Genomic DNA, 12350 nt, shown 5'->3' with positions numbered 1-12350 from the left:
CACATGTGGGCCACTCGGAGGGTGCCATTTGGAGGGGGCTGTGCCTACCTGGCAGACAAGCCCCAGTCCTCGTCCTTGGCAGGAGCCTGCCCACCCCACCCACCTCTGTGCCTCTTTCCAACCCTAGAAGCCTCCTCCCAGCTCCTTAGAAAAACCTCCTGGCAGGTCTTTAGGGAAAGTCATAGCAACCCCCTTTCCCAATCCCCAGACATTGCACCAGCTTCCTCCTGCATCCCCCCAAGGCCCTAGGACCACCTTGGTCTACCCAGCTTAGGAGCTGCAGGACCTGGAAGACACCACTCTACCCCATGACAAGTCAGATCAGTCCCGCAGTTAAAAGCCTATCCCCCATCTCACTTATCCCCTCCTAAATTGTTTTTTCCACTTTCTAGATAATTCCCAATTTGAATTGATTAAAACAAAAAACAACAACAACAAAAAACTGGTGCTGACCTTTGCAGAGATCTGGGAAGCTCCACAATGCAGTCTTTCCGACAAACTCCCCTTTCAAAACTGGGAAATGTTAGACTTTTGGAAGTTAAAGGAAAAAGATGAGGCCTTTTGCAGCGGTTCCTCTCCAGAGTTAATGACGCGGATGCAGATGCAACGCAAAGTTTCAGAAAGGGCATTATCTGGCAGACAAGCCCCAGTCCTCCGTCCTTGGCAGGAGCCTGCCCACCCCACCCACCTCTGTGCCTCTTTCCAACCCTAGAAGCCTCCTCCCAGCTCCTAAGAAAAACCTCCTGGGGTGTTGCCCCAGGAGCAACACCGGGAACTCTGCCCCCTCCCTCCCAGCCTGCTGTGCCCCACACTTGGCCAGAAACAAAAAGGGGGTGAAATAAGACTTACTCGAGTATCCCGTTAGTTCCGCCTACTCTGAAGCCCCCAATTTCCTAAACTGATTCTACTCGATTTAGTGCCAGTTACTGTCACGGCAACGCAACCCCTCTCTCCCCAAAAGGGGGCAGTGGGCGCAAAAATAGATATCTATTTGCAAAATACACATGACCTGTGACATTCGGTAGCGTCAGATCCTCTCTTCCCAAGGCCTTCCGATGCGTCCACGGTGCACATGTGCACAAGTGAGGAGTGTGCGGCCGTGCGTGCTGGTACGTGAACGTGCGCGCTCCCTCCTTCGCGAGGGCGCCGGGCCAGACTCGGACGCGCACCCCCGCGAGGCGACAGGCTCTGCCCCAAGCTGCTTTTCACCGGGGAGTCCCTGGGTGGCGCGGCTGCCCCCGCCCTGGCCCAGCCGGCCCGCATGCTACCTGCAGCCGCACGCCTCCACCACCATGTCCTCGTACTGCTTGTAGACCACGTTGTTGGCGGCGTCGATGTAGAGGATGCTGATCGGGCTGAGGCGCGCGGGCACGCAGCAGGAGGCTGGTGCCGCATCCGGGGCCATGGAGTTCAGCAGCGTCTGAATGATGGCGTGGTTGGTGGGCTCAAGGTGCGAGCGCAGCGGGAAGTCGCACACGCCCTCGCAGTGGTATGCCTCGTAGTCCAGGGGCGCGATGATCCAGTCGTCCCAACCCAGCTCCTTGAAGTCCACGTGCAAGGGCTTGCGGCTACAGCGGCTCCGGCCCCTGCGCCCGTGGCCCCGGCCCGCGCCCCCGCCGCTGCCCTGAGCTGCCCGCGCCCCGGCCAACGCCGTCCGCCGCCGCCTGCGCCCGCCGATGACCGCGGTCGGCGAGCCCACGCCGGGTCCCGGATCCGGCTGCGACTCCGCGGCCAGCGCGGCCCCGAGCGCGCGCGCCTGGGAGCGTATCTCTCGGAACAGGCTCTCCTTCCTCTGCGTGCGGGAGGAGACCACCAGCAGCGCGCGTTCCTCCGCCGCCGCGCCGCCGCCGCCGCCGCCGCCGCCCCGCAAACCGAAGCCCAGCAGCCGCAGTGCCAGCGGGACCCGCGCCGACCCCACCACTCCACGCAGCGAGAGGCAGAACGCGCGGCTGGGGCGCGGTTCCCGGCGGTGGCGCCGTAAGGCGTCTGCCACGTCGAACACCTCCCAGCGCGCGGTGTCCAGGGACTCGGCGGCCTGGGAGTGCAGCAGGCGCGGGGCGCGCGCGGCGTTGGGGCACGTGGACAGCAGCAGCAACGGGAGACTAGCGCTGCCGGGGCCCCGCGCCCCGGACTCGCGGCGCAGCACGCGCAGCTCCGCGCCCAACACCTCGTCTGAGTCGGGAAGGCTGGACACGTCGAACAAGAAGTTCAGGCCCGTCTCGGCTGCCGATTCGTCTGCAGGGGACGGGCAGAGACAGAGAAAGAACGGGAGTGATAGCGAAGCGTGCACCCTCTAATTGCAAACAGTCCCAACTGCCCTGGATGTGGGAGCAAGGTTTGCTGTGGCCTGCGCCCACTCGCACGTCTCGGCTCCAGTCCGAAAGCCGTCAGCCTGGCCGAAAAGAGAGGGAGCCGTCGCTCAGGTTATCGGGATGTGAGCTTTGATTCGAGCTAAATGATGTCCAACAACCCAACGAGCTTAGCGCGCCTCGTGGGCACCCGAGACCCAAGCCTTAGGGCTCCTACAGTTCGGCTGTCTGCCCCAGAGCCATGGGTTTTCGAAGACTAAGGCGGAGGCCAGACTTTCGGCCGGTGGCAGAAAGAGGCCTGATGGGCGCATCAGAAGTCGTGCACCTCTTAAAGACCTGGAGGCCAGGCCAGGCATGGTCCGGGGACTGCTCGTTATGGCCCTCCTTATCCGCCAGGAGAGTCTCAGAGTCTCCGTTGGGCGAAAACCGAAAGTTCTTGTCCCCTGAAAACTGCTTCTGCGGCTTCTCTTCCCTAGCCCTGCCTGGACATTCCAGCCGGACACGATCTCCCGGGCAGGCTGGGCCTCCAAGATTCGTCCAGAAGAGGCACGTGTCCGCAGGGCTGCAGACCCCCTTTCCCGCATCCAGGCTCCTTGCTCTGCCCTGCCGGAGGGGAACTGAGGCCCAAATAGGGGCCTTGTCAGCCCCTGGTCGCAATGGGAACTACAGGCTCAAACTTCTCCCAGTGTTTCCGCCACCTCCGAAGGAAGGGAAAGGCGTTAAAGGAGCGCAAGCCACTTTCTGCGAAGGGCTTAAAGCGGCCGGGACGCCTTGCTGCAGGGAAGGCAGAGGACCGACTGGCTTTCCCGCCAGGGCCCCGCTGGTCCCCTCGCAGACCTAGCCTTTCCCTCCGTTAGGACTCAACTCGGCCTCTGGGATTTTACTTCTCATCGTAGACACTTTTTTTCTTTGGGGGCTCAGAAAGGAAGAAAAGAGCTGAAATTCCACCAAGCAGCAGATAAGGAGCTCCCTTTGAAGAAGGTCATATGGTTTCGTTTTGCCCCAAACGCGAAGAGACTGTGCAGACTCCCCCCCACTGTTGGAGTGTTGCTCACCAACCACTGGACGCCAAGCCATCGACTCCTGGGGACCGAAGTGTGGGTGCTGCCCCGGCCTCTGGAGACCTCAGGCAGCCCTGCTCTGAGTGGAGGCTCAGGGCAGAAGGCAAGCAGGAGAGGCACTAGGCAAAGTGCTCCTTCGGTCTCCCCATGCTTTCTCCCGGGGCTTTGGGAGTGGCAGCACTCTCTCTGAGCTTCCCCTGCAAGCCTCTCCCTGGTTTGAGATCCTGCTGCTGCATCCTCTCCGAGATTTCCTGTGATTTAGCTCAGGCTGAGGCCACTGCAGGCCTAACTCGATCTAAGGAAGAGCATCTGGTGCCTCTCTACAAGCTCAGGGCCATACACATCTCACCTCTCCCACAGCTGGGAGACCCCCTCCCCAGGGTCTGCACACCAGGACTCAGGCTCCCTACGAGTACCCTAGCATCCCATCCAGGGGGCACCCCAGGCTGTCAGAGAATGCTTGAAAATTTCCACCAGACTTTAGGCCATTTGGGCCCAGACGGTCCCTGCATTCCCAAATAAAGCGGCCTGTGTAGACCCTGTGTGTATGCTGGAGGGAATAAGAGACCTGATTACTGCACCCCCTCTACCTGCCTTCCCAGGCTAGCAGTGGATATACAGAACCCTTCATTGGCTCCCGGCAGGGCCTTGGGTGGCAGCAGCACTTACTTCCCAGCCCTATTGCCTTTCTTTCCCTCCTGCCTTCCAGGCTGGGTCTCTGGCTGGATAGAATTAAGGCCGAAATTACTTGCATTTCCGCCTGAAATTAGTTAAATTTTCCCTATCTGTCTGCTCTAATGGCTTCAATAGAGATTAATAAAATCCAGATGACACTCCCCAACCACCACTGCCTCACCCAAGTCCTACCTTTGGAGGGCTCAGGGTGGAGCAAGGCGGGGTGCTTGGTCCCAGAGAGGCCTGAATTCCTGCAGGTTGGCGGGCCCTCCTCTCCTCTCTGCATAGCCTCCTCTCCTCTACCTCCCCAGGGATCCAGCCCCAGGCAGGCACCCGCCTACACCGAGATCAGGCTGCTGAGAAGGGCCCTCCTCGCACCTGGTGATGCCACCAGCCTCTCCGGAGCCCTGTACTTTAGTCTGATGCCCGCTCTGTCCTGCGTTCCCCTCCGTTTCCCCGTTTGTACGGCCCTCCCCGCAAGATTGAGAGCAGCAGAGCAATCAAGCAGCCAACGCCGCCACCTCTGCTCAGTCCCTCTGGGCCGAATCCCCTCCTTGCTTCTCCGGATCTCCAACTCAGCCCCCCTCCTCGAAGGGACCCGCGGGGCTGGCAGGGCCAGGGCACCCCGGGCAGAGGATGGGCATAGCCCTCTGGGGCAGCGGGCCCCCGCCAGCTGCCGCGGCTCTAGCCAGAGTCCAGGCGCTGCGAGGTCGGGTGCGTGGGCCTCGGAGAACTTTCTAACACCTGAGCCTGGGATGTGCGGGTACCGAGGCCCCCCCAGCCACACCGAGGGGAATGGTGCTGGGGCGCAAGACAGGATGGACGGGCGCGGTAACGGCAGAGTACCTGGGGTCGCCTGGTCCGCGAAGCCGGTGACTGTGTCCGCGCGGCCGTGGCGGCCAGATCCCGAGGTGGAGGCGGCGACTGGCCCGGCCGGAGTCCTCCCGGCCAGGCTCCTGTAAAGCGACATCATGAACTGGTGCGGCACCACCGAGCCGTTCCTGAAGCCGGAGCCCGTGGCGCGGCGCGCACCGCGGGGCCCGGGAGACGCGGCGGCCAGGGCAGCGGAGGCGCCCGCAGCCGCGGCGAGGGTTGTCCCGCCGCCGCCGCCGCCGCCGCCCCCAGGACTTTCGGCCGGCCCTGTCCCCGCCGCCCGCAGCACGGCGGCTGCTTCTAGCCCGTCGCGGGGGCGGCAGGCGCTCAGCAGCCAGAGGCACAGCGCGGCGGCCGCGCTCAGGTCCATGGGCTCCGAGGGCCAGGCGGGCGGGCGGCGCGGGCTCCGTGGCTTCGGGAAGTCCCCCGGCGCCTTTTGAACATAATGTTTAATAATGGGGGAAGTGTGCGCTGCAAGCTGCGGCCCCCCTCCTCTCCCACCCCACCCTACCCCACCCCACCCCCGTCAACGCCCGGAGCAGCGCCCCCTGCTGAACACTCGAGCCTCAGCGCCGCGCCCCCTACTCCGGCCTAAAGCCGAGCCCCGGGCCGGAGCCTCCTCGTCCCACCCGAGCTCTTCGTCCCCACTCTCGCCAGGCGAGTGTCACCGACCCGAGGCTCCCGCCACCCACCTGGGCCCCGCCTCGCTTCCCCGGGGCCAGGCGACCACCCCCCCCTCCTCCGCCCACTCTGCGCCCGGGGCCAGATGCGCCCTCGGGAGTCAGAGGCTCAGAGGCCTCGCGCGTACCCGCCCAGCTCCTTCCCAACTCCCCTGCGGAGAACCACCCGCCCCCTCCCCGCTCCTATTCTGCCCGAGACGCCGGAGGTGGGGCGGCGGAGGGCTCGCCCCGCCGGTCAGTGCCACGATTCCGTGGCCAGGGCGCACAAAGAGGCCACGAGGGCGCACAGAAGCCACAGGGCGCCTGGGGGTCGCCGCCAAAGCGTATTTTTGCTCACTGGTCCCGCGGTTCCCCACCCTGGCACAGCCTTCAAAGATCGGAGCGGGGGGCGGGAGCAGGAAAGAGGACCGGCAGGGAAGAGAGAGTTAGGGGCCTGAAAGGACAGGCCGGAAAGACAGCTGGACGAGGACCGACGGTCGAACCAGCAAAGGTAGGGGTGCGGAACGCGTGCTTAGACGGGCGCCGGGATCTTAAAGGAGTTCAGGAACTACGAAGGCAACTTCGGGGTAATGAGGGGGTTCCCGCGCGGGAGCGGCTCAACTTCATCTGCGCGTGGACAGGAAGGACCCCTTCCGCCCGCCCGCCTCCCGGGGAGCCCCGGCGGACGGAAACGGGCTCTTGGGTATGTTGGAGAGAGCCTGGAGCCGGGAGGGAGGGCGGCGAAGAGCCTCAGGGTAGCGCCTCTGTAATTCCTTCCCGGGCCGCGGTTCTCGAGTTGAGTTGGTGGGTAGCGAGGAGGATGGAGGGGGTGCCCAAGACCGCCGTCGCAAGGGCGGCGGGGCGCTTGAGTGAGCAGCCGGCAGAGGTAGGTTCAGAGGCCGCCAACTCAGGGAGATGCGCCGAGGAGAGAGGTCTGGGTGTTGGCTCAGCTCCACCAGCAGCCGGGACATCGGTCCGTAGAGGGCCGGAAGGCTCAGCGGATGGACGATCTGCTGGTGGGCGGACAGAGGGCCGGAAGCTGACGGATCCCCGTAGCAGGGCAGGCGCATCTTTTTCTTTTAACATTTATTTGCTACCGAGCTCTAAATCTAGACGGGGGCAGCGAGTCACGGTTTCTTTGAGTAGGTGATCAGCGTCAATGCGACGCCTCGGGACCCAAAGTCGCAGGAGTTTCGCTCTCGCTCGGCCGCCGCGCGCTCTGACCCACGGAGGATGCCGGCCTCGTGGAGCTCCTGGGCCGACGGCGGCCCCAGGCTCCCGAGCTCCCCTGTACCCGCTGCTTCGTCCCAAGTCGACTTACCAGTCGTCATCCTGCCGACCACTCCGAAGATGCAGGGCCCGCTCAGCGTGGGACTTTGGGTCACTAGCCACTCGGGATTTAGGGGGGCAGGAGAGACCTGGCAGGGGGTCAGACCTCAAGTGGATTAGGTGGACGGGGGGAGGTGGGGGGAAGCCCGAGGTTCGCGTGGGAATGTCTGGGCAGGAAGGGCAGTGGGGGGCTGGGATAACTGGGGCTGCATTAACCCAACTGGATTTGGGGGCCAAGGACCCAAAGCTTCAGCAAGGCCGTGGTCAGGAATCTTTCTCTCTCGCTGGTGCGGGTACAGAGGGGCCCTGCAGGAATCCAGGCAGGCTGCCTGGCAGAACCGACCCCCTAGAGAGAGACACTGATCAGTCAAAGTAGTAGCCCCAGCCACAGCTGTCTCTGTGAAGGCCACGACTGGATCCCTGGTGTCTTTCTTGGACTCCTTTCCTGGCTGGGTGCAGCCACGGTGAACAGTCTTCAGATGTTTTGCATATCATCAAGACCCTGATTTGTGCAAACACTCTGGCATCTCTGAGCTGGAGTCCAGTAGTCTTGGTTCTTGTCCTGGTTTTGCTGTTAACAACCAGACCCCATTGCATCGTCTGGGCTTCAGTTCCTCCAATTGTGTGAAGGCAAGAACCTGAAGGGTCCTGGCACTGGCCTGGCAGAGAGGTGCCAAATAAACTTTGTTGATTGCATGATACCTCCACCTTGAGATCACTCCGGGGCTTAGGAATGAGGAGTTGGTTGGAATCCCTGGGCCCCTGCTGTCCCTAGGGGAACAGGGACAGCAAGCTCCTTTGAGACTGAATGTCCTCATCTGTAGAATGGGGAGATTCTCAATTCAGGAGTTGGTGTGGATCCAGGATAACAGGTGGGCACAGAGGAGGCTCGGAGCCTCGCCCCTCCCAGTCTGTTCCGGATCCCTAGGGTGATGATGGCTGAGAAAGAAGCAGCTTCTAGGCACTGAAAGGCTCTGGAGGAGAGTGCTGGGGGTAGGCTGCTGCTGCTGGAGCCCCACCCATCACGTGTGTGCTTGAGCCAGGCCTTAGCCACTGTCGCCTGTGTTTCTTGGTCTGTCAAGTCAGACAACAATGCATTTCTTCATCATTTAGCCATTCCTCTATTCATTTCTTCTTTCCTGTAAATACTTAACCATGAGTGGCTTTCCGTATATTGTGAATTCAGCAACACACAGGACAAATGCATGGAGCTCTCGTAAGGGTAGAAGAGATGGTAAACACTTACATGCATAAATGCACCTGAATATATGGTGCACTGTTAGGTGGTTCAAAGTAAAGTGATGGGGGACTTCCCTGGCGGTCCAGTGGCTAAGTATTTGCCTTGCAGTGCAGAGGACACCAGTCTGATCCCTGGTTGGGGAACTAGGGTCTTACATGCAGCAGAGCAGCTAACCCAAGTGCCACAACTAAGCCCTGATGCTGGCAAAAATAAAAAAAGTAAACTGATGGGAAGCGGGACCTGGGGGTCTTTTTGACCAGCAGTGGCCACATTGAAGCAGAGCCCAGAAAGGAGAGAGGCAGAAGGAAGCTTGGGTCATGCCTGGCTCCCTCTCCTTCCTCTCAAATAATGATGGTAACCAACGGTTACCGTTAACTAAATGATAATTATGGTTCTCCAAGTACCAGCTGCTACTGCTAAGTCACTTCAGTCCTGTCCGACTCTTTGTGACCCCATGAACTGTAGCCCACCAGGCTTCTCTGTCCATGGGATTCTCCAGGCAAGAATACTGGAGTGGGTTGCCATTTCCTTCTCCGCCAAGTACCAGGCATGTTGCTAACTGCTTAAATGACCTCATGGCACTTACCTCTCACCAGTGCTCTGTCCTGTGAGGTGCGTGCGTGCATGCTCAATTGCTACAGTGTATCCAACTCTTTGCAACCCCATGGACTGTAGCCCACCAGGCTCTTCTGTCTACGGGATTTCCCAAGCAAGAATACTGGAGTGGGTTCCCATTTCCTTCTGCAGGGGATCTTCTCGACCCAGGGGTCAAACCTGCATCCCCTGTGTCTCCCGCATTACAGGCGGATTCTTTACCCACTGAGCCACCTGGAAAGCCCGTCAGACATTAAGGTACCCATTTTACCAACAGAGAAAGTTGAGTCACAGAGAAATGTAACACCTTCCGCAGGTAACCTGGTGAATGGCAGAGCCTGGAGTCATCCTGTCTGTACCCAACCCTTGGCTGCTCACAGCGGCGATGGGATTGTAGGGGTGTGACCTGCAATACTCTGCTCAGCTCTAGTGGAGAGGCAGAGGGTCCTGCCTTGCCCTGCAAGCTCTTTGGAAAATTCTTGGCAGAAAAAAACTCTCAGGTCCAGGTGAGGCTTATGAAAGCATCGTCTTGAGGACTCCCTCCTGCCTCTGGCATCAGCTGGGAGCTCGCCAACCGAACATAGTCTGTCATCGGCAGCAGCAGGGCCTGCCCGTGGCTGGAGAAGCCACAGAGCTCAGAGCAGGACGAGCCGGTAGGAGCATGTGGTCTGACAGCTAAGTTTACATGAAGTGACCTGTCAGCCAGCCAGGCCCACAGCGAGGGCTTGACTTGGACCAGGTCTCCCATGCCCTGTTCAGGGCTTCCCTGGGAGCCATGACTGAGCATCCATCTGGAGTGAAGACGGCTCCCTCCCTGAGGACAGGGGAACGTGACACCAGGAGTTCCTGGCCCCCCACCAGGCCTTCTGCTGAGTGGGTGGCTGGCCTCCTGGGGCCCACAGGGACAGGCCAATCCCGGGCTCACTTGGGGCTTCCTCCAGGGTCACAGGGGCCTTTGGTAGGTGGGCCAGGCAGGTGGGAGTGCTCTCTCCTGGCCTGGAGGCGTTGTGCCCTACCTGCTGCGCGGCACACTTTGAAGGTGGCCTCCTAGTCCTCCATGGTATCCAGCAGTCAGAGGGCAGCTGGTTCAGGAAACTTAGAGACAGCTGGGAGAAAACCAGGGGCTGCAAGTTCCAACTTCTGTTCTTTATTAGTCTGAAGGCCACCCGCCAGTGTCCCAAGAACTCCAGACTTCAGCTGTTACCTCCTCAGAGAGCGGAGGTGAGACTGGCTCCAACAGGGGGAGGACAGAGAGGCAGCCTGGTTGGGGGCTGGGTGTTTCTTAGCTGGGGTGGGGAGAAGCGGTCCCCACACACTCACCCCCAGATCCTTGCCTTGGCGAGCACCTGGCCACCCACCTGTCCTCTGCAGAAGCTATTTGCTTCCTCTGGCCACCACGTTTCTGACTCAGGTCCTAGAATTCAAGGATTTGAAAGAATTTGCTGTTGTTGATCAGTAGCTAAGTTGTATCTGACTCTTTATGACCCCATGACTGAAGCACGCCAGGCTTCCCTGTCCTTCATTATCTCCCAGAGTTTGCTCAGATTCATGTTCCTTGAGTTGGTGATGCCATCCAACCATCTCATCCTCTGTCGTCCCTTTCTCCTCCTGCCGTCAGTCTTTCCCAGCATCAGGATGTTTCCCAACGAATCAGTTCTTTGCATCAGGTGGCCAAAGTATTGGAGCTTCAGCTTCAGTATCAGTCCTTCCAATGAATATTCAGGACTGATTTCCTTTAGGATTGACTGGTTGGATCTCCTTGCTGTCCAAGGGACTCTCAAGAGTCTTCTCTAGCACCACAATTCATGTTGATGTATGGCAAAACCAATACAATATTGTAAAGTAGTTAGCCTCCAATTAAAATAAATAAATTTAAATTTTTTTAAAAAAAGCATCAGTTCTTTGGTGCTCAGGCTTCTTTATGGTTCAACTCTCACATTCATACATGACTGCTGGAAAAAAACCCATAGCTTTGACTATATGAACCTTTATCAGCAAAGTAATGTCTCTAGTTTTTAATATGCTGTCTAGGTTTGTCATAGCCTTCCTTCCAAGAGCAAGCGTCTTAATTTTGTGCATGCAATCATCATCTGCAGTGATTTTGGAGCCCAAGAAAATAAAATCCGCCACTGTTTCCACTTTTTCCCCTTCAATTTACCATGAAGTGATGGGTCCGGATGCCATAATTTTAATTTGTTTGAATGTTGAATTTTAAGCCAAGTTTTTCATTCTCCTCTTTCACTTTCATCAAGAGGCTCTTTAGTTCCTCTTCCTGGGTGGTGTGATCTGCATATCTGAGGTTGTTGATATTTCTCTCAGCAATCTTGATTCCAGCTTGTGATTCATTCAGCCTGGCATTTCACATGATGTACTCTGCATATAAATTAAATAAGCAGAGTGACAATATACAACCTTTACATAGTTCTTTCCTAGTTTTGAACCAGTCAGTTGTTCCATGTCCAGTTCTAACTGTTGCTTCTTGACCTGCATACTGGTTTCTCAGGAGACAGGTAAGGTGATTTGGTATTCCCATCTCTAAGAAATTTCCACAGTTTGTCATGATCCACACAGTCAAAGACTTTAGCATAGTCAAATAAGCAGTAGTAGATGTTTTTCTGAAATTTCCATGCTTTCTCTATGATCCAACAAAAGTTGGCAATTTGATCTCTGGTTACTGTGCCTTTTCTAAACCTAGCTTGTACATTTGGAAGTTCTCAGTTCATGTACTGTTGAAGGCTAACTTGAAAGATCTTGAGCATTGCCTTGCTAGCATGTGAAATGAGTACAATTGTGCGGTAGTTTGAACATTCTTTGGCACTGCCCTTCTTTGGGATTGAAATAAAAACTGACCTTTTCCAGTCCTGTGGCCTCTGCTGAGTTTTCCAAATTTGCTGACATATTGAGTGCAGCACTTTCACAGCATCATCTTTTAGGATTTGAAGTAGCTCAGAGGGGATTCCATCACCTCCACTAGCTTTTTTCATAGTAATGGTTCCTAAGGCCCACTTGACTTTACACTCCAGGATGTCTAAAAGAATATTTGGGATTCTTTGGGCCAACTTTTCATATGATGCCTGACTCTTCACAAACTGCTACCAAGGCTCTGTTTGCGTACCTGCAGAACGGGAGCTCCCTCCTGGTCCCAGGTAGTCTCCTGACAGCTCTGAAGGTGAGGCAGTCTGTACCTGGTGCCTGTGAGAGCCACTACACCTCTCCAAGGCACCTCTGCTGACAGAAGTTCATGAGTCACCTGGGAACGTGAACTGGCACACTAGGGTTGATGCCACTTGGGAAGTCAGTCTTGGATTCTACCAGCTGGAGCCACTGGAAATTGGACCCGCTCTGCTGCAGCCTGGAGCCCCTGATGACAAGACAAGAGAAGGTTCCTTGCCCTGCGCCTTGCATTGTCCATGCAGGGCAGCCAAGTCCCCAAGGAGGGAAAAGGATCAGCACCCTGGCATTTGGCATCACAGCTGCCAGGGAAGGGGGGGCCCCTCTGTGAGCCTGTGTCTTTGCTCTCTGTGTGTCTTGGAAGGTCCCAGCCCAGCTCTGCCCTGGGTACCCTGGAGGAGAGGAAGAGGATGGTTGAGGGCTCAGCCCCTGCCCTGCC

General features: G+C 58.0%; 1 protein-coding gene across 1 annotated transcript; it reads right to left on the bottom strand.

The window, feature by feature from the left end:
* Window positions 1-1264: 1264 nt before the first annotated feature.
* GDF7 (growth differentiation factor 7) lies at window positions 1265-5288 on the bottom strand. The gene is made up of 2 exons (XM_068986249.1): window positions 4892-5288; window positions 1265-2235 (listed from the first exon to the last, which is right to left on the bottom strand). Exons 1-2 carry the CDS (start codon window positions 5286-5288, stop codon window positions 1265-1267), a joined length of 1368 nt encoding a protein of 455 aa, XP_068842350.1.
* Between the last annotated feature and the right edge of the window lie 7062 nt (window positions 5289-12350).

Source organism: Capricornis sumatraensis, chromosome 1 (genome assembly GCF_032405125.1).
Source record: "Capricornis sumatraensis isolate serow.1 chromosome 1, serow.2, whole genome shotgun sequence".
Classification (NCBI taxonomy): Eukaryota; Metazoa; Chordata; class Mammalia; order Artiodactyla; family Bovidae; genus Capricornis; species Capricornis sumatraensis.
This window is presented reverse-complemented; position numbering and strand designations above follow the sequence as displayed.